At 40.8% G+C, this 22,423-nt stretch overlaps 1 protein-coding gene across 1 annotated transcript in view; it reads left to right on the plus strand.

Moving 5' to 3' along the window:
- The window catches only part of LOC136425710 (WD repeat-containing protein 19-like), a 130,583-nt gene that overhangs the window by 71,186 nt on the left and 36,974 nt on the right, over positions 1 to 22,423 (plus strand). Inside the window, exons 20-25 of the mRNA XM_066414643.1 lie at positions 3,983 to 4,142; positions 10,355 to 10,465; positions 11,402 to 11,511; positions 12,366 to 12,423; positions 12,950 to 13,020; positions 13,570 to 13,645. Of these exons, the coding sequence (XP_066270740.1) occupies positions 3,983 to 4,142; positions 10,355 to 10,465; positions 11,402 to 11,511; positions 12,366 to 12,423; positions 12,950 to 13,020; positions 13,570 to 13,645 (586 nt within the window). The remainder of the gene's footprint in view (positions 1 to 3,982; positions 4,143 to 10,354; positions 10,466 to 11,401; positions 11,512 to 12,365; positions 12,424 to 12,949; positions 13,021 to 13,569; positions 13,646 to 22,423) is intronic.

The raw sequence follows: 22,423 nt of genomic DNA on the forward strand, positions 1-22,423 counted from the left end.
AGCATTGCTATTTTGGGCTTGAACAACCATATTGAAGGTTAATCTGTGAAGGTAATCGACAAAGTAAAAAGTTTTACACATTATTTCTGTAAACAATATAAAGCATTCAAGAAGCTATATGTCAGTCCACTGACCCTTTTCTAGTTGGAATTAGAGTTCCACAATTCATACCTTTACCAAAATGTAAATTTTCATGTTGTTAAATGCTGCTGTTGAAGAGAGGTCTTTCCACCAAGTTACAGCAAGGAGGTTAAAAGATAGATTCAACTTCCTTGGTTACAGGTTCTGGTTTCCCATGCCACGCGTTTGAGAGTTCTATCACGGAATGTAGCAGATTTATAAACTTTCTTCATATTCTGATTCTGCATAATTGGTATATGATTAAGTCATCAGCTATTTACATACCAAAAAATCATCTGTTAACACCTTCTTGAGTTGTATTCTCTTTCAAACTCTGAAATAAAATCAGCCCCTGCAGTTCAACAAAAGCTGTTAGGGGACCCAAACCTATACGACTTACCTCCAACTTTGCATACGCTCTAATTCACTTGCAGATATAAAGGCTTTAATTTTGAAATCATCATGTATTGGGCAACCTAGACAGATATTACTGCAAGGTTTCCTAACGCATCATATTTTTGTGTGAATCAACCCAGTTCTCTTTTTACAGCAGGAGTGTACTTTGAGTTAGGAGTCATGTTTTAGTGTCAAAACGATGTGTCTTTGAGGGAGTTATGGAGTCAACTAGAGTTCCACAACCCCATTCCTTCGCTGACTGATATTAGCCTTTTTGAGTGGCATATCATAAGTGTTTCCCATTTACTATGTAAATAAGGACCTTATTTGCATAAATTATGTCAGATGATCATCTTTACCCAAATTAAACTTCAAGTATGAGATTCTTATCTTAGCAAATAAAGTAATTGCAGTATTTCCTCATAAACTATGTAAATGAGGCCCTCATTTTGTATGAGTTATGTCTGATAATCTACTTAACTTCCAAATGCTGCAAGAGTGACATCCCCATCATTTACCATTATGGAGTTATAGTATGTTCCACTAATTATGCAAATTAAGTATCTATTTGCATAATTGATATCTATCGATATTCCTCTCTTTCTCAGTTACTCATGTCATGTGTTTGAGAGTCCTATAATGGAATGCAGCAGATTTATTAACTTTCCTCATTAATTATGCAGATTAGCTACTGATTACTGATTAGCATACAATGTTGTCAATCATCATTGAAACTATCTACATACATGTACTAAATATCCTGACGATCCGTCAACCTCTTCTTGAGTTATTTCCTTTCAAAGTTTGAAACAAATCAGCTCCTGCAGTTCCAATAAAAGCCACTAAGAGGGCCTACATATTTAACTTACTCACCCTACCAATACACCTTTTTCATGCGGCGGACATGATAGAATGAAGTTGAGGCCAATTAGGCAAAAAAGTAAAAATCATGTACAGATTTAGTTTTCCTCCCAAATCACACTAAGTTTTAGACTATGATATCCAAGTATCAATAAATATCTAAATTTTACTATATTGCACAGAAATGATGCAGCAATTTAGAGCCACGTTGACTAATCCCTTAGTCCCCGCCCTCGTAAAACATAGAAATGCAAACTAATTAAAACATAGAAATGCAAATATTTGACAGTCATGCAGCCACTTCTTCATTGGTCGACTCTCTAATTATCAGGTAATCATTGGCTGAACTGCTAATTGTGATTGGCAGTTAGGATTGTTCTACTGTTAGCCACAATGGCCTTGTTTTCATTCTATCATGGCCGCCGCATGAGAAAGGTCTATAGCTATCTACTGCCCAAAAATCATGACCATAGCATGTCCAGAACACGAGATATCAAACCCAGAAATTCCGCTGCAGTGCCATAGCAAGCCACAGGGGGTCCAAAATAGAATCATTTCTAGGTCTCAAGAAGACCTACCCGCAAACCACTGCAAAGTACACTGTATGAAGACATTCCAGAGATATCTTGTTTACACACACACACACACGCACACACACACACACACACACACACACACACACACACACACGCAAGTCTACGAAAACCACGCCTTCCGCACTGGTATTCCAGTGCTGAATCAACGGACGAATCGGCCTCAGCACTGGTTTTCCAGTGCTGACGAAAGTTCAGCACTGGTTTTCCAGTGCTGAAGAAAGTTCAGCACTCGTTTTCCAGTGCTGAAGAAAGTTCAGCACTCGTTTTCCGGTGCTGAATCGCTGTATTCCAGTGCTGAGTTTCTTTCAGCACTCGTTTTCCAGTGCTGAAACTTTTCTCAGCACTCGTTTTCCAGTGCTGAATGGAGTTCGGCACTCGTGCTGAATGCGCGACAGAGCGGCAGTGCCAGGTCACGGGTCATGTCAAAGGTGATTCAGCACTGGTTACCCAGTGCTGAAACCGCCGTCAGCACTGGAACCGAGTGCTGATGTACAAAAACCACGCTTTCAGCACTGGATTTACCAGTGCTCGGGGACAATTCAGCACTGGAAAACGAGTGCTGAAAAATCCCCAGGACTGGAAAAAGAATGCTGAAAAAAACTCAGCACTGGAAAACGAGTGCTAAAAAAAACTCAGCACTAGAAAACAAGTGCTGAAGTGTACATGTTTTCAGCACTGGAACGTTTTTTTTACCAGTGCTGAGAGATGAATAGTCGTAAGAAGTGCGGCATGGTCACTTGAACTTACGTACTTTGTGATTCATTTAGAATAAACAATGACCGACACAATTTTGTCATTTTGTTCATTGTGTAATTGTATAATAGATATAGGTATGAGGGATGTGTTACAAATAAAGAACTTTATTTCTTTCTTTCTGGTCTGACATGCGTTCACCAGTTTATTTATGATTTTGTACTACACGATGCGTTGTGTAGACATAGTTGTATTCACCGGTTTATTCGTAATTTTGAACACGATGTCTGTACATAGGTCCGTTTACCAGTTTATTAGTACCGTAGTATTATGCGAATATAAGTCTGACTACGTTTAGTTAGTTACTTCAGGGAGGTTTCTTTTGTAACCTTGGTTAATACGCAGTCTAATGCGTTTTCAGATATGCGTACAATAGCCTTAGTTGGTATTTTGCTAACAACTTGTACTACTGTAAAGCTCATGATATTCATATGTAAGTAGTTTCAATCAAGTATTTTTTTCGTAAAATGACTAGTAACAATGTGTGTAATTCTGTTTAAGGCTTGTTTCCATGCGTTCTGTTTAAGGCTTGTTTTGTTGCCATATTTAACGTGCACGGTAATCATGCCAAATAAAGTGTTTTGAAAATAGTATTGGTTCGTTTGCTAATCAGTATTTTGAAATTCAACATTTTGAAATTCAATAGGGAAGTAAAATTTGTAATTTCAGGTAGGCAAATGAGTTCCCGGGTGTCTGGTAACTTGTCCGCAAACAATGGTATCTTCCAATGACGTTGCAGTTACCCTTTAGCCTCTGGCCCACCGGAAAATATTACTCAAAAGTCGGTCGCGTCGATGATTTATAGTCAGAGCAGCGTCAGAGCACTTTACCCCGGTAATATAGAAATTGAAATCTATCATAGATATACGCTGTGGATAAATTTCATTGAATAGTCCGGAAAAATACTACGTTTTAAAATCGCAAGTAAGTCACTGCCGTAACGTATCTCAGCACTAGTTTTCCAGTGCGAAATATTTGTCAGCACTCGGTTTCCAGTGCCGAAGCTTGTCTCAGCACTCGGTTTCCAGTGCTGACGTCATGTTCTGCAGTGCTGAACTCCACTCAGCACTGGTTTTCCAGTGCGGAACTAAACTCAGCACTGGTTTTCCAGTGCTGAACTAAACTCAGCACTGGTTTTATGGCAGAAGAGAGAAAATAAAGGAATATTGATTCCCTCTCCAAAAGGAGGGAAATGAATTAAATCGTTACTATATAGATTGTCTTATAAGTACAATTTATTTTTCCAATTACTGTAGATACAAGGAAGCCTGGGGTCTTTGTATGTTTCTGAATGAGCCCGAGAGCTGGAAGAAACTGGGCCAGACTTCATTAGAGGAGTTAGAGCTGGATTATGCCATCCGTGTGTTCAGGGAGCTGGGTGATGCTGGCCTGGTCTGGTCACTGGAGAGAATCAAGGTCAGCTGCACACAGCATTCCTTCACTTTGCTTCAAATCCATCATGATCAATTTGAAACTCTAAATTGTAGTATTTCATTGCAGTATAGGGATGTCCCTGTAGCCCAATTGGTAGTAACCTCACAGTTGGTACACACCGGGTCCCTTTCAAATCCTGAGGCAGTTCATCTTGGTTTGAGCATCTTTCGGATGGGATGTAAACTGGGGGTACCTTCTTTGAGGAGGAGCCTCAAGAATGTTTTCAGCAAACCCTCCCTGTAAAAAATGTACCCTGCTCCTGAAACAGGAAGGAAATGTGCTGACCTATGTGCCACTTGGCACTATAGTAAGGTAAACAGCAACAACACATTACATTGCAGTGCTAACAAATTTTTGGGGTTACTTGCAAAATTCTGCATGCCATGCCATTCGGAAAATTTACATGCAAAATAATATATATTTGTATTGTCAGTACCGTAGTAGACACAAAAGCTATCAAAATGATAAGATAATTGAACGTATTTTAAACGATTTTTCTCAGCTAAGAGATATTCACTCACTCTCTCACTCACTCTGATATTCATGAATGGTAAAAATCATCCACCAAATGAATTATAGGACCTACTTTTATTAATAACAAGTGCACACTATTCCTTTATACCTGTATCTCCAACAAACAGCACTGTCTCCAGGTTGAAATTTGTTGGGGGGGGGGGCATTGAGGGTCGGATGCCCAAGGCGCTCGGCAAAGTAAGGGGGTCGGGGGGGGGGGGCATGCTCCCCCGGGAAATTTTTGAACTAAACAGTAAACTGAATGAGTTAGAATGATTATCTTGGTCCATTATATATACACTTAACACTGAAAGTGAAACTTTTATCAACATATCTCCATTACTACTTGATTAACAATAATTATTTATTATTATTTAGTATTATGTATCATTGGAAAGCTTAATTTTATCAACCTTTGCAATGACACCATATTTGCAGTGACTATGCTGGCTGCGCATCACAAGACAAAAGTGCCAAAATTCACACAGTGTCTGATGTTTTTGCAACTCACCCACAAAATAAGTCTTGCCTCTGTGAAAAAGAAACCGTCTGAAAATGTTTGGATGCCGTCTAAGAGCGTCTTAGTGTGCCGGAGTGTCCTGTCAGAAACGGCGGCGGATAGTAACGTCACGTGCGTCCAGGTCCTCCTGCCCGTTTGTCAGTTGGACGCCGGGTTGGCTGAAACGACCTCCCCTGGCTGCTGGAAACAAGTCAGCTATAAAATAATTATTCACCCCACGTGTGAAAAGCCTGTTTTAATCTTCTGCACATGCGCAAATTTGAGCGGTTGAGATGTTGTGGAAGTGTGTTCCAAAGTGCAGCCCCCGAGGATGAAAAGGCTCGCCTTCTGTATTCCAAATGTGTCATTGGCAACTGAAAGCCGCCTTGTGCCCTTAGGCGGTTGTTATGGGTGTGTACATGTACATGGGATAATTGGGTGAACATTGCAGTGATGTAGGGAGGAATCAGACCGTTAAGGGCCTTGTAGACAAGTGTAGCTTTACTCTTCTTGTGAATTTCAGCTACTGGGAGCCATCCTTGTGTGTTGAGAAGGGTTGATGTGGGAGTGTACCGGTCACAGCCAAGAATTACCCGACCTGCTCTTTTCTGCAGCTTTTCAAGCTTATCAATGTATCCCTTCCCTCCCTGGTCCCAAACTGTGCTACAGTAGTTGGTGTGGGGTATGAATAACATTGTGTGCATTAACCGAAGAGCCTGACTGCTGACATACATGTATGGTTTAACGTACTTGATAAATAAATGTCAATTACCTGAGCGAGTTTCTTAATAATGTGTTCGAAATGATAGCTCCATTTAAATACATTGTCAATGGTAACCCCCAGGTATGTAAAAACGTTTACTTGTTCCAGTCTGGCCCCGTCTAGTGTAATATTGAGTTTTATATTTGCCACATTCATTCCATGTGTACCTACATGTATGAGCATTGTTTTGCACTTAGTGGGGTTCAAAGAAAGTTTGTTAGTAGCAAACCAATGGTAAAGCCGGGTTGAATTACTTTGGAGTGTTTTCTCCAGAGTATGAATGCTTCGGGCCACAAAATGTAAAATAGTGTCATCGGGGTACATGGAAACTTTGCACGACTGGATGCAATTTGGCAGATCGTTTATGTAAACGATAAACAAGAGTGGACCCAATATGGATCCCTTTAGTACACCACATGTGACACATGTTGCTGAGGATAAGGCTGAGCTTACACCTGTGCGTTGCTGCCTACCAGTCAAGTAAGAATTAAACCAGTCACCAGCTGAGTCATCCGCGCCATAGCATTTCAGTTTTAGCAGTAGTATGTCGTGATCTAGCGTGTCAAACGCTCTTGATAGATCACAGAAAACTACACCAGTTAGCTCTTTCTTTTCTATGGATTGAGTCCAGTCTTCCACCACAGAGTGTAACGCTGTCTCACATGAGTGTAGTTTTCTAAATCCAGACTGACAGGATGTTAGCATTCCGTGATGGCTCAAGTATGTGTACAGTTGGTTGTGTACTACTCTCTCAAGAATCTTTGCCTGTTTGTTAGATTTAACGCACTTTTGGAAGATAGACCTTACTTCTACATGCAGCTGTATCTTTCTACGACATAGTACTGAGTTTGGTTCTAGTTCAGCGACTGAATTTATACAAAACAAGACCTCGAAAGTTGGAAGAATGTGCAAAAATACTTGCCGTGCGCCGCGATCCTGGTTCGAAAATGCACATTTATGAGACAATAGAGAAGATTTTTTCTAATTTCCACCCACCCGTGATGACAATGTGTGTGCCAGTTCACGTCAATCAAAACGGCGCACGCCATCAAAGGCCAGATTGAATGTCATCATTGCACTCTTACAAAGCTGCGCCGCTGTGTTAAACATAGTTTTCTTAACCGCTAACGTTATATGATATAACGTTGGGTAACATAAATTCGGGATTTTTCCGATAATGGTTGACTGAAATGAATCTAGCAGAACAATAAACCATCCTTTTTTTCTATTATTCTGTCAGTATCATGTACTATCTTTGCACTAATCATATATATGGTAGATTTTGTCTCTAGTCGTACTGACACCATAATATTTCAACTTGAAACTACCTTCCGCCGCACGCACAATGACGGTGCTGTCGGACAGGGGTGAACATTAATTCGGGAGAGAAGATTCGTCTTGAATATCTTACAGCTAATTACATTTTTTACAGCAGCTATTCGTTCCATCCTTGGCTTGAGGAGAGTGCTATGGATATAGACGTGTCCAAGTAAAAAAATACACGAGAAAACGGCTGTACTGCACACATCAGGCCTACGGGAACAACCCGTGTGTTGAGTCGGTAGCTATAGAATGTCAAAGTCGACATCCACCGTCATGGCAACGTGTACATTATTCATGGAAAGTTAGCCGGATGCCGTAGCATTGATAATACTACTATGTCCATGTATTCCTTGTTGTGTTAGGAGCAAACTTGGAGGAAAATATCGTCCTCAGTCCACAATCACACGCAACATTTAGACAAAAAAGTGTTCCTCACAAACCTTTGTCGTCTGCTTGACAACAGGATTCTGGGTAATGATATGGTGGCGGGAAAATACACGTGCCGTAGGTTGTAGCAACAAAGAGGGGTTTTGATGATTGATCACACTTAGAGTCCAATTGCAGGTCAGCAATTTTAAGAAAATAAGTTGTCTTGTAAATGATTGTGTTTAGCAGGAAGCGGATGTGACATTTGTCTTATAAACCAGCCGACAATGATGTAGTGTGATTCTCCCACGAAACCCTCAGACTGTTCCAATAAGGGACGGAGAGTTTTCGTCCTCGTCGCCTTCTAATGCATGCTTATCGAAGCTTTTCAGACAGTGTTCTGAATACGTTAGTCTGTCAAGTTTGCATTTCTAGCGGTATTACTGATTTTGCATCTAGCACATATCCCTAAATGCCCCGTTTTCGAAAAATCCCGAATTTAAGTACCCCACGAATTTATGTTACCCAACGTTACACTTTGAGAAGAAATTTATTCAATCTGCATGTAGCTTCCAGCATGAGGTCATAGCGGCCGTGGGTGGTCTTCTACGCCAGTCTGGCTGCATATTTTGTTGCCCCAAGCGGCCATAAAAACAATAACCATGACCGGAAGAAAACATCAGAAACGGCAGCTCAAAACGGAGCAAGCATGCGCACAGCTAGCAGTCCGGATCAGCACTCTACCGCGTTGGAAACTCCGTTTGCACCCGTCCCTAGCGTTGTATGGTATCCGTCCCTAGCGTCCCCGGGTGGCGTCTGCAACCTGGCGGGGGCCAGCTTGGCACTGTCCAAGACGTCTCGCCGTTTTTTCAGACGCTCAGTGACGGCGTCAAATGAGCCAATCTAGACACGTCCGGCCGTTTCCAGGCCGTTGGGACCGTCCAAGATGTGTCATCAGGAGTTTTACAACCCGTCCAAGTCGGTCTGCAGTCATGATTCAGGATCTAGGACGCATTGGTTTTCAGTGGACGCCTGTCACAGACAGTGTTCGGCCGCTCGGTCGTTCGGAACGGTTTCATTTTCACAGAGGTGGTCCTCATTGCAAGAACGATCATAACAAATGATCAAACATTCTAAAGGAGATAATACATTATACAAGCTTTCCATTAAAAAAACAATGGATGTATGAATAGGGGAAACTTGGCCCACTTTTGTATGCAGCCACGACAAGTATTAACTGTATATAGTGTTGCAGGACATTATCATCCTTGAGTTTATCTCATTCTCTGCATATCTTGTCTTTGTCTGGAGAGAGCTTCTGATGAACACATGTTTCTCAAGATCAGAAATCATGTGACAGAAGAGATTTGCATAACTATGAGAAAAATTGACCTTTTGGCCCAATTGCTATACAAGACTGTTGGACCATAATAATGTATAACTAGAGTTCCACGACCTCATACCTTCGCCAAATGATTTTAACCTTTATGACTGACGTATTAGGAGTGTTTCTCATCAATCATAAATCATACCAGTTGATTGTCTTAAAATATAACATGTCCAAAGTATGAGCTTAACAAATTATGAGCTTAACAAAGAAGGTTATGCTAATATTTATCATCAATTATGCAAAGGAGGCCCCTATTAGCATAATTTGATTCAACGATGCTCACATTCACATAATGTCCCGATGCCACAAAAAAGGATTAAATGTATGAAATTGCCATCATTTGCCAGTGTGGAATAATAGAAGTTACTCATTAAGTATGCAAATAAGGCCCACATTTGCATATTTTCTATCTATTAACAGTCCTCTCTTCCTCAGTTACAATTTGAATGGTCATATCATGGAACAAAGCGGATGTTTAAAGTTGCCTCATTAATTATGCAAATTGGAATCTGATTTGCATAATTATCGTCCAATCATACTCAGCATCACACAAGCTATCCACGTACCAAAAATCATGACCATCCATCAAGGCCATCATGTTATAGTATTTTCTCATTAATTATGCAAATGAGGTCTTTATTTGCATAGTTCATATCAATTAATATTTCTCTCTTCCTCAGTTACATATGTCACATGTTTCAGAGTCCTATCATGGAATTTGGCGGATGTATAAACTTTCCTCATTAATTATGCAAATTAGATACTGATTTGCATAAGAAGTGTCTAATCATGTACATCATCACTCAAGCTATTTACCTACCAAAAGTCATTACCATCCATCAAGCCCTTCTTGAGTTATTCCCTTTCAAAGTCAGACGCAAAACCTACTCCTGCAGTTCCAAAAAAGCCGCTAGGGGGCCCAAACCCACACCACTTACTCTCTGTCCAAAGATCTATCTACCACTCAAAAATCAGTTCCATAGCTTGTCCAGAACACGAGATATCAAAACAGGAAGTTCCGCTGCAGTACCATAAGAAGCCGCTAGGGGGCCCAAAATCTAATCGTTTTTAGGTCTCATCAAAACCTACCAACATACCAAATACCAAGACAATCCATCAAGGCATTCTCGAGTTATTCTGTGCCACTACAAACAAACAAACAAACAGACAAACGCTACCCTCTGCATAACCTTCTCGGCAAAGGTAATAATGGTGGTTCATATTGTATGCTTAGTCTATAGAGACAAATATGCATATTAACAATAAGCTGAACATGTGCATATACTCTGCATTGTAAACAATGGTTTTGTTTGCAATAATGTTGTAAAATGTTATCTTAGAACACAGAAGATGAGAACCTGCTGGCTGGTCATGTGGCCATGTTCCTGGAGGACTTCAACACTGCCCAGGAGCTGTACTTGGCATCCAGCAGTCCTGTTGCTGCACTGGATGTACGTTAGACTTCATGTGCTACTGAGTTATGGATGTCACGGTTGTTATGACAGCCGACAATACTTTTTCATGATTCAAATGTCTATAATCATTAATATATAGTCTCTTTCTGTATATATATATATATACTATCACAGTAGACTCATCTGCCAGCTCTATGGCCACAATACCAACTTGAGGCAAGCTGTTTAGAAATTTGTATGTTTGACTGTACGGCCTTGTGACCATAGAAACCACCTATACGTTACAGTAGCATTGTTAGCTAGCTAGAATAGGCAATGAATGAATTGTAATCTATATGAGGGGTTGGTTTAAAGAGTGGTCCAGTCAGAAAGACAGAATACACGATCCAGTCCGGTCAGGGGCTGGTAGAAACAGTCCAACCAACCTTTTCTGCCTTTGGATGCAGCCACTGACAGGAAGATAAAGAAGACAAGCAGTCTGCTACCAAACTGATGTGTTGTCGTATATCTTGACATTAAACGCACCGTTAGGTTTCATTGTACTGTATATTCATGGAAGTAATAGTCTAAGAATAAGATGAAAGCGTTGACGACGATGATGATGAACAGAACAAAAGAGGAACCAACATGCAGCAGCAATTTTGGAAATGGGGTATTAAGGTAGATCCAGTGTATTATTACTACCTAATTAGTCAAAACATCCAATTACAGTTTATGAATAATGCACTGATTACACTCAAAAAGGTATACATTTTGTGTATATTTTGTTATGTCATAAGATTGGAGCGGTTCCACCCCATGACTAGACTGGATGGCTTATTCTGCTGTTAGGACTGAGCCGCTCTTTCCACCAAGTCATTTTGCAAGTCATTATAATCATCAGTATGGGATGTGTATCTGACAAAAATACTTTGATACAGTTTACTTGGCAGTCTTGTTGAAATGTGCCTGACCCTGCTTCTTGTCTATCAGATGAGGCGAGACTTGCTCCATTGGGACCAGGCTCTCCAGTTGGCCAAACGCCTAGCACCTGACCAGATTCCCTACATCTCCAAGGAATATGCACAGCAGCTGGAATTCACGTGAGCAGGCAGCTTCTTCAGTCTGGCCTTCCATTGACTTTTGAAAACACAAATTTAATGTTGGGCAGTCACATATTCCAGACTTGACTCTGTCCATTGTTCATCTGCCAATTATTCAACATTGACAGACTAGTGTATGTTTCATACATATTAATTTAAGACATGCTCAAGCTATGTAGTTTGTAGGTTGTCACTTCAATGATAATTTCAATGTTGGTATGGAATTATTTTTATAGATAGGAATTAACGGAGAGTGCTGTAACTTGGGGCATAAATTTATGAGTTCGGCATGGCATTGCACAAGTATCAGTTGTCTGAAAAGTGTTGCGTTTTGACAAGTGATAAATGAGAGTGGTGGTGTTTGAGGACTTGCCATTGTGGAGTTGATTTGACATCATCTGTGCAGAATTTGCACCATTGATCTCAGTTGGTAAAACCAGAAAAATGTTGTTATGAATATAACATTCCATATTGTTCCATTCTAACAAAAAACAAAACTTCTACTCCCACCGTAAACAAAAAATTAGAATTAAAAGTATTGTGTCATATTTTTGCAGTCCAAATGAGTTGATTGGGTGATCCTGGTTGTGAATAGATAACCATGTTATCCAGTGATTTTCCAACCTGATGAAATTATTCCCGGCTGAGTATTGTCCTTCTTCAGATGCATGAATAGTGTGTATCTATGCTGTAGCAGCTGGACTGTTCATGGCCATTTCCAATTTCTACTCCCACCGTACAGCAGTACTGCAGATGAACCACATCCATTGTGTTCATCTATTTGCAGCTATGTCCAAATGACTTCAGTAAAAATGATGAGATTTCAGCCTTGTCAATGTCTTGATATTTTTCAGAGGTGATTACAGCAATGCATTGGCCCATTATGAAAAAGGCATCACACGAATACCAGAGGTGAGTGCCTTACATTAGGCTACATTCCAAGACAGCAAATTTGTAATGTACTGGAAAAGCAACATCAGGATGTGGCTCAAAACAGCTGTACAAGACATTAGGTGGACTAGCTATTATAATATAAGTGTTGAAACAGATGGGGAATCACAAGGGAGTTCTTAAGATTGGAAGAACTGGGTCACAAAGCTACAAACAACTACTACATAAAAAGATTTTCAGAGGGTCAAGATTTAGAAATTTTCTGGAGGAGCATGCACCCACATTAGTTATACCCTTGGGCCATTCGCGATGCTGCAAATTCCATGGGAATATACATCAATTTACCATTGAGCTTTGTCAATCCTCCTGAAGTTACCATTGAATGTTGCCGACAATGCTGAATTTACCATAAAGTGTTGCCAGGAACCCCCATGTAGACCCTCTTTTCAGACTGGACAGGTGTTTCCACTGTCTAGACCAGTCCAGGTTTTTCCGCCAACCCCAAAATAAAACTTGGTGTTGTCTAACAGCTGCCATGTTCTTACAGTATCGTGACCACGATGAGGCCTGTGCTGCTGGTATTGCCAGGATGTCTATCAGAATGGGAGACATTAGAAAGTGAGTATCTATTTACCAATGATGTACATGTATTCCCAGACTAAATCAATGTTTGACGAAATAATACAAGATTCCTTGCTTGATTCTGCTGTGACTATGACCAGAGTGGGTGTATGAAATTCAACTGTACACAGACAAAACGTTAATTTGAATGGATTCTCCTGTTATTTCTACTGATGGCAATATAGGAAATACATAACTTGAGTCCTAGGTTAAGACAGTGTAACATTGAATTTGAGTTAGTGAAGTTTGACATCACTTGCCTCATTCATATAACAAATAATATTTTGGAAAATACTGGTTCAATGTTCAACATTAGTGAGAAATGCATAAACACAGGCATATCTAGAATGTGAACTTGGTGTACCTCATAATTAAATCCCAGTTTCTGGTTCCCAGAGCTGTATGATCATGAACATGTCCATCACATAAAGATGACAAATTGTTCTATGTACCTAACAGATCTGGAGAAGTACTGCAGCTGAGAATGCTAACATGTGTTTAGCCAATTGTGTCAGTTTTTAATCGTTCACCTTGACACTTCCACAGAGGGGTCAGTCTGGCCATGAAGATGCCCAGTAGGACACTTAAGAAGGACTGTGCTTCCATTTTGGAAAATATGAAGGTATAGTACATGTAACTGAATAAGTTATATCAACGACCTGTCCAATGGGTAAAGGGGGTTGAGTGTTAGGGTAACCGTTGTCTCTGAAACTGGGGATATTTGTGTAACTCTTGGCGTGAAACTGAAAGGTAAACTTTTCATGTCATGTTTTTTGGCCTTTTTCAGCCCATGGTGAAAAACTGATATAATTGCAGTATTCTCAATGAACTGTAAACCTGGGTCTCAGGGGGCAACCCGTTAGAACCCGTTTGGAACTTTAGAATCCCTTTAGAACTGTTTGGAACTTTAGAATCACTCATTCCACGGCCCCATGTCAATGACCGTAGGGAACAGGCCGCTTGGAACACCTAACAATGTTCGAAATGGGGTCAATGACCTCAACTTTGGAACACGCGACTGGGCAGTTTAGGTTGCTTTGCGCTCGGATATACTAAGGACATTATGATGTTGCTACTTGGATGTTTTGTTGATTTTGATGTTTACATTCACAGAAGTAAACACATTCTTAAGTGTTCCCATCGTCGATATGAGTTTACACTAAGTCTTGATATACCGCCAACCCGGTGTCATTTTTGACACGCGTCCTGGAACACCGGATTTGGGGTCATCCGCAATCATAACCAGTGCCGTCATTTTTTCATTTTCGCCGTTTTCTTGAGACCCAATCATACATGCAACCCATGCAGCATGGTAGGTAGCATGGATCTTGGAATCATGGAACATGCATCCATGCTTCTATAGTATGTAAACTTGACCTGTGGTCTTGACCTTTCAGATCATAGTTACGTTATTGTTATATAACAAAGTGGTCAAAAAAAGATTGATTTGTGTTAAAAAATGACAGTATTTTATTGTTAGTTAAGTTAAAATCCCCCCACACCATAAGGTGTATAGGGCGGTGCCCATCTCTGTTTCATAGCCCTGGGCCACACTGAGGTGCAATCACTGCAGCAGGGGGCTAGTCCACTGGCAGTGGAGTGTGTTTAACTTTCATTATATTACTGTTTCACTGTTACTGTACCATTTTTATAAAGTCTTTGGTATGACTCAATGTGCCTCTTGTCCAGAGGCGTCCTACCCTGGGACTTGAACCCCAGTCCTTCTGGTCCAAGTAAGTTGAACCAGATGTGGCTAGTAACAGAAGCGCAGACCACTACACCACAGGGACACCCCCTTTATTTTATTGTATGCCCAAAATAATGTACAAAATCACACTCACTCACTCACTATCCGGTTTATCGTCTTCTTTTCCCCATCATCTTGGGGTTTGACATGCTTGCATGCTGATGGTCATAATTGCAGTAATCGAGTAACGAGTGTAAGTTTTGCCAACGAGGTTTAAGTGCAGTATGTGCTAAGATCGTAAGGTGTCGCTTTTGATAAGGGATGTAGAACATCACGATATTACTTGTGATCCATGGATCTTGGAAGGATCTTGGAAGGTGGTATACATTGCATTCATGTTTGTATATGTCATATAGAATACTACACGGGGTATTCCGTATCACCTGATGTACCAGCCCAACCACGGGTAGGATTGCCCGACGGCCGTAGGCTGGAGGGCGATCCAACCCGCGGGAGGGCTGGGACCGAGGGTTATGCGGAATACACCGTGTTGTATTTTATCATGTCATACCCACCTGAGAAAACACACATTTCAATGAGGAATGCGCCAGAAGTTGAGGGAGTTTTGTGTCCTCCAACTGTAACAAGATTGATTCCAACCCCCGAATCCGGTATTCGAATTTTCGACGGCGGCGCAGCCGGCGCGCTCGAAATGCATTCAAAATATTCTATGGAAACCCGACTGTGATACAACTTAGAACCTTGTGTGATACGGATAATTACCACACGGTCTGGAACACCCGTATCAGGCCCAGGTACATAAATGGCCATATTACATCTAACGTTGAGTAACATAAATATGCCATTTTTCCGATAATGGTTGACTGAAATCAATCTGGCAGAACAATAAACCATCCTTTTTTTCTATTATTCTGTCAGTATCATGCTGTACTATCTTTGCACTAATCATATATATGGTAGATTTTGTCTCCAGTCGTGCTGACACCATAATATTTCAACTTAAAACTACCGTCCGCCGCACGCACAATGACGGTGTTGTCGGACAGGTGTGAACATTATTTCGGGATAGAAGATTCGTCTTGAATATCTTACCGCTAATTACATTTTATACAGCAGCTATTCGTTCCATCCTTGCCTTGAGAAGAGTGCTATGGATATAGACGTGTCCAAGTAAAAAAAATACACGAAAAAAACGGCCCTACCACTCACATCAGGCCTTCGGTAACATCCCGTTTGTTGAGTCGGTAGAACGTCACTCAAAGTCGATCCCCACCGTCATGGCAACTTGTACATTATTCATGGGAAGTTAGCTGGATGCTGTAGCAATAGTTATACTACTATGTCCACGTGTTCTGTTGTGTTAGGAGCAAACTTTGAGGAAAATATCGTCCTCAGTCCACTATCACAAGCAAACATTTAGACAAAAAAGTGTTCCTCACAAACCTTTGTCATCTGCTTGACAACAGGATTCTGGGTAATGATATGGCGGCGGGAAAATACACATGCCGTAGGTTGTAGCAACAAAGAGGAGTTTTGATGATTGATCACACTTAGAATCCAGTTGCAGGTCAGCAAAAGAGATTGTAATAAGTTGTCTTGTCAATAATTGTGTTTAGCAGGAAACGGATGTGACATTTATCTTATAAACCAGCGAACAACAGTGTAGTGTGATTCTCCCACGAAGCCCCCAGACTCTGTCAATAAGGGACGGAGAGTTTTTGACGTCGCCAACTTCTAATACGTGGTTATCGAAGCTTTTCAGCCAGTGTTCTGAATACGTGAGTCTATTCGGTTTGCATTGCTGGCGTTATAACTGATTTTGCATCTAGCACATACATGTATCCCTAGAATACACCGTTTCTAAAAATGGCGAATTTAAGTACCCCGCGAATTTATGTTACCCAACGTTATAGCACAAAATTGCACAAGAAGAAACTGGTTTTGTCAAAAAAATGAAAAAAAAATGAAACAAGAGCTTTTAAAAAAAGCTGCCGTTTCGGCTACGTTTATGAGTGTGAATTGTCTTTTCCCTTTACTTGAAGTAAAATCTGCCAGAGGAAGTCACTCAAGGGCTGTTCAGTCTATAAGAAAAATTGTCATTTTGGGAAATGAGTACTGTTTTAATAGAGAAAGGCAGATTGGGGAAAGCAATTTTGAAGTTACGTCACTTAACTTAAGTGCTTTTGAAAAAGCTGGTCTTGGCCTACAACTTGTACTTATTTGTAAAATGTATAATAGGCTCATTATAAAAGCTATCAATGTAATTATGTACATGGCACGCAATAAAACATAAAATTTGAAAAAGCACCATTGAATCATCAGCACTATGGTAATTAAGTGAAATAGAAGTTCATAACAGCTAAGGTTCTATCTAAAATGACTACCAAATGTCAAACAAATCAACAGCTACCTCATCCGTATTATTCTGGTTTCCGCATTTACAACATTTCTTCCTTATTTTCCTGGGTAATTTTGCTAAAATTCATGAAAATTCCCATAGTTTTGTGCCGAGGGGCGCCACTTTCCACGTCCGTGTTGTCTGAATGAAGTCGATACTGAACAATGGAGCATTTGCTACTGTAACAAAGAATTGCTGTTTTGCAAACAACATCAAGAGCCTCTGTTTACATCGGGGATAGAAGTTTAGTGGCGAGTGTTTTGCAAGAATCATCTTACCGCGCATAGGAGCCGCTGCACGTTATTTTCCATTACAATGAACAGAAAAATTCGAATGCCGGGTTTGGAATCTATGAAGTCCTGTTCATAAGACAAAGGCCTTGTATATATTAAATGAATATTTAAAAATAACAAATATAAAATATTTCTTTATTTATTAATGAAAAAAAATGATATTCATAAATATGATATTGATAGATTAATATAATATCAATATATATTTTTGATATTCAATATCTAAAAAGAAAAAAAAAATCCATGCAGGGACACGAACCCGTATCTTCTGGGTCCGAAGTGCTTCGCGTTGCCAGATCGGCCAAGCTGCGGTACGTAACTAGTAACTCTGGACGTAATGCTATAACCTCACTATATGGTATCATTTATGCCGATTTTTGGTCGTTTTCTTGACGAAATCATTTTTTTTCTTCTGCAATCTTGTGGAATAGATGTAATATGGTCATTTTTCAGGATATCAAAGTCCGAAACCACAATGCAATGATATTTCCGAACAGTTGTAGCAGTTACATGCGGTCGCCCTCCTGTGTCACATGCAAATCTAGCCTGCCTGCCTTTTCGTGCTCTCTTGCCATATAAGGCAACGGCTATACAAGGATTTGGGAACGTATTGCCATATAAGGTCTTATTGTGTGCGACACAGTGTTGAACCAAGGAACCTCCTTGGTTGAACCAAGCTTCCTTCCTTGAAGGTAAAAGCCAGGACAATGCGTTCCGGCGCGCATGCGCCGAAACGCAAAAAATTGTACCATGCAGAGAGATTTAAAGGGCATAAGACACCAAAATACAACATTTTCTTATTCTCTAAAATGGGAATAGCATCATTGAAGGAATATAAACGTTTTAAACAAACACACACCCTTCTTATTATGTTATCTAACATTGAACCATCAGAAAACATACTTCCATGAATCCAGCTCTTTATTCTTATCTGATCTTCTCACCAGGTGATTACATTAATCAGTGACTAATGCCTGCTCATGACGTCACAATGAACACGGCAGCCGGTTTGGAACTTTACACAATGGCTTGCGAAAAACATTATTTAATGAGCAAACAGTGCTTAATTATCGTGATAATAGTTAGTTAAAGGACATAACAATATATATTTCGTTTTCTTGTAAAAGTTACGTTCCTTCCGAGCCGTTGTGCAAAGTTCCAAATCGGCTGCCATGTTCGTTGTGACGTCATGAGCAGGTACAGTAGAATCCGCTTAACTGCACCACCCATTTGTCAGAGTTTTTGGTGCAATTATCCGGCTGGTGCAATTATGCGAAATTCCCAGCTGAACCGCACGACCATGTTTTTTTCTCTTCACAGCCCCAGAGTCGAGACTTACTTGAATTTAGTAGCTAACGTAACAGTTCTTGCGCTACCATACCTCATAGAACCAGCAAAATATTGAGTTCACAGTTCCAGTTTGATAAGTGACAGATCATTCTCCTTATAGCAGAGCCGAACCCGCGTACACCTCGTTCCGGCGAATGCAGGAAGTTTCTACGACGCGGATTCAACTCTGCCATCACGTCAGCACAGCACCTGATTTAATATCAAAAGCGACGGCTATGTCCACCTACGCGTCTATAGCCATTGCCGAGTCGCTGTTTGGTTTCCGACTGAATGTGACGTAAAGACGCCGGTCTTTTATTATTGCAGCAGTATGTGATAATAGCGATGCCGCGACGCGAAATCAAATTCCCGCGAACTTGAATGCATTCACAGTAGGGGTGGATACCGGTTCGGCTTAATAAGGTCCAAGTCCAGGTTTAGGTCCAGAGATTTAGGTTCAGGTCCGGACCTGAACCTGGACCTGATCCTGTCTAGTTGACATGTTTTGTTTTATTAAACCAATATCAAGCATGGAGAATTAATTAAGACTGACATGCATAACTAAAAGTTTCTTGGTTAGAAAACTTTCAAGACAAACCAGTATTTGATATTTGAATGTTGCACTTACTTCAAATGCCTTTTTTCAGAAAGGAGACTCAAAACACTTTTCATCAAACAAAATAGAAAAATATATTGGTTAATTGGTACTTTGTTCAGGTTTTCTTGGACTCGGTTCTTGGATGTTATACAGGTCCGAATCAGGTCCAGTGAACCGGTATCCACCCCTAATTCACAGTAATTAGCCAGTGTACAGGTAGAGAGACCAATCTTTATTGAGTACAGCATGCTGTCTGACAAAGCGTAATGCCGCCGTTGGTAGGCGTGCGTGTCTTAATGCCGACCCATCCCGTGACCCGCCCGGGACCTCCCATATGATTCCTATCAACATAACTGTCAATGGAGACCGCCTTCTTTTGTTACTAAAACAGTTTTTTAAAAACATATTGGCGGTATTGTGCCTTTACACCGGCAGGTATCGGCTCAATTGTACGACGTTTGCCGATTTTTAGAGCACCTTTTTAGTTAACTTGTCAAGGATTTTTAAAAACATTGGTGCAGTTATCCGGCATTGGTGACAATGTGCGGTACAGATATGCGGAGTCACTAACAATGCAGTGAATGGGAACCGGTTTGGGATTCTGGGATTCGATGCAATTAAATGGAGTGTGCGTTTATCTGAGGTGCAATTAAGTGGCTTCGTCTGTACTAGTAAGTCACTGATTAATGTAATTACCTGGTGGGAAGAATCAAAAGCTGGAGGTATAATGTTTTCATGGTTCGATTTTCAATAACATCTGAAATGTGAATATGTTGTGAAAATTTCTATGTTATTAAACAATATTATAGTATTATGTTTTATGTATTTTCAGGAAATTCTTAATGTTGATGTCATTGGTGTCTTATGCCCTTTAAACTTTATATATCTTTAAAAATCGCTGCCAGGATGGACAGCCAAACTAGCTCAATCAGTTCGAATCCGTGAGGGAAAGCATTTTCTTTTTTTTTTCTTTTTGAAATTTTTAAACATCTGTTTGATGTATACAACGCCTTTGTATTATGGATTAAGGGCAAGGATGATGGATTAAGGGTTATGCTGTGGGATTAAAGTTTATGTTAACGGATCAAGGGCTAGGATGACAGATTAAGAATATACATCACATCCTGTTATGATATACTCCTCAACTAACCACCTGTATAAATAATCATTGATTGAGGTGAAAATGGCAGCTTTTTGCAGGAGCACTTGTTTCTCTGGGTGCCATGTATGATAAGAAAAAAAAGAACTACTTTTTCACAAATACAAACCATTTTTCTACACAATAAATCTATGCTGACATTTTGCTGTGGATGGGTGAATATGTAGCAAATCTAGCTACCGGCGTCATTGTTGGCGATCTTGAATGTTACAATCGGCAGTGATTGTTGATAGACAGCAAAATGTTGACATTTTTTTGCAGCTCCAGTCAGTAGCAGTTTTCAGAAGCTCCACTTGATCAGCTTGACAATGAGTCAACTTAAAATGACACCGGGTTGCTGGTATTGCAAGGTGTAAACTCATACCGACGATGACGTACCCGTAAAAGTTTCACTGACTGGGCGGCAACTGTGGTAACGTTATACATAGTATGGATGCACAAATATGGTAACGTCATGAGGTGCCATAAGTTGCACTTGGGTGTCCACTGACTTCAAATATCTGCAGAGCAGAGCGATGTTCATTTTCATCAAGGCCATTTGAATATCTGATCATCTCCTATTTTTGCCATGCGACCCCCATGGCATAATGCCCGATATTAGATTGCCCGGGCACATCCTTGGACATTTATATCTGCCAGACACGCCAGCCCGGCATGTACACTTTCTTCTGTGGGCCCAAGGTACAAAATGTTGTTCGGTTGCAAAATGATACAATGTAATTTAATATTTAACAGTGCAAACGATGTGGTAAAACAATATAAAGTTTTCCTTTAAAAGTTTATGTTTTGTAATGGACATGAATCGTTAAAAATGTCTCGCTTGTACAACACTGGGATATGTCGCAATGCATGACTGTTATGATCTATCATACCGCAGCAGGGGCATGGTATTGGTAGTTCACTTCCGAAAAGCCGTTCCACATGCATATATTTTGGCATTTCCGCCGGCATCCGTGCATATATGCCCTATCAGATTCCCATAAATGGCCATATTACATTATATTACCACAAAATTACACAAAAAGGAACTGATTTTGTTAAGAAAATGGACAAAAAGGTGACCAAAATATGGTGCCGTGTAGTGAGATTTAAACGTTACGCCACCCTATGTTAGTGTTATAGTTGGTACGGTCCTATGACCTATGATGTAACGAGGTCACCCGGCCTCGTGTGGTTGTTCGCGTCATGGGTTCCCGTGATGGTTGTTGAGTAAACCCCTTTGCTCCGTACTCTCGCGCTTCGTTGTGTCTTTGAGTCGTCGAGTCGCTGTTACATAGATGACGTTAGGTATCTTTAAAAATCATGTCAAGTTTGGATACCGCGCAACCCTGTGAAAAAAAACGCGTTGAAAGACGTCCGAAGAATGCAACCCTCAGTGAAGAAGGAGCAATGGCGGGGAAGGAAAACAACATCCGGGACCTGGCGTTCCAACAACAACAACTTCAACCAAAACCCCAGCCCTCAACAAGATCCTGACAGGCGCTGGAGAACCCAAGATCTCCCCCGACGCCCGAAGAACCAAGAACCTAAAAGGGACAAGAAGATCTGCCCGATTTGTGAACAAGCGGGACGGCAAGTTTTCGATCACTTCCTCAGTGCGTGTCCGTACTTGCCCGACGAGGACAAAGAGAGGAGTTTTGCGCGCCACGTGGGCGCCCCTCCCCAGCAAGAATCCGGACGCGGAGTGAAAGCAAGTGCTTCACCGAACCTTGAAGCCTTCCACAAGGGAGCGGCGGTCAAGATACTCCTGGATTCGGGGGCAGAGTCGAGCATGATTCGTGCCGATGAAGCGCGGCGCTTGGGGTTGTGCATTACTCCCAACAACACAGATCTTACTCCAATCCAAGCAGATGGGCGGCGACTTTCTGCCGTAGGTGAGTGCTGTACTACGTTCTACAAGAAGAAAGTAGCCCTT

The sequence above is a fragment of the Branchiostoma lanceolatum genome, chromosome 19, assembly GCF_035083965.1.
Source record: "Branchiostoma lanceolatum isolate klBraLanc5 chromosome 19, klBraLanc5.hap2, whole genome shotgun sequence".
Classification (NCBI taxonomy): Eukaryota; Metazoa; Chordata; class Leptocardii; order Amphioxiformes; family Branchiostomatidae; genus Branchiostoma; species Branchiostoma lanceolatum.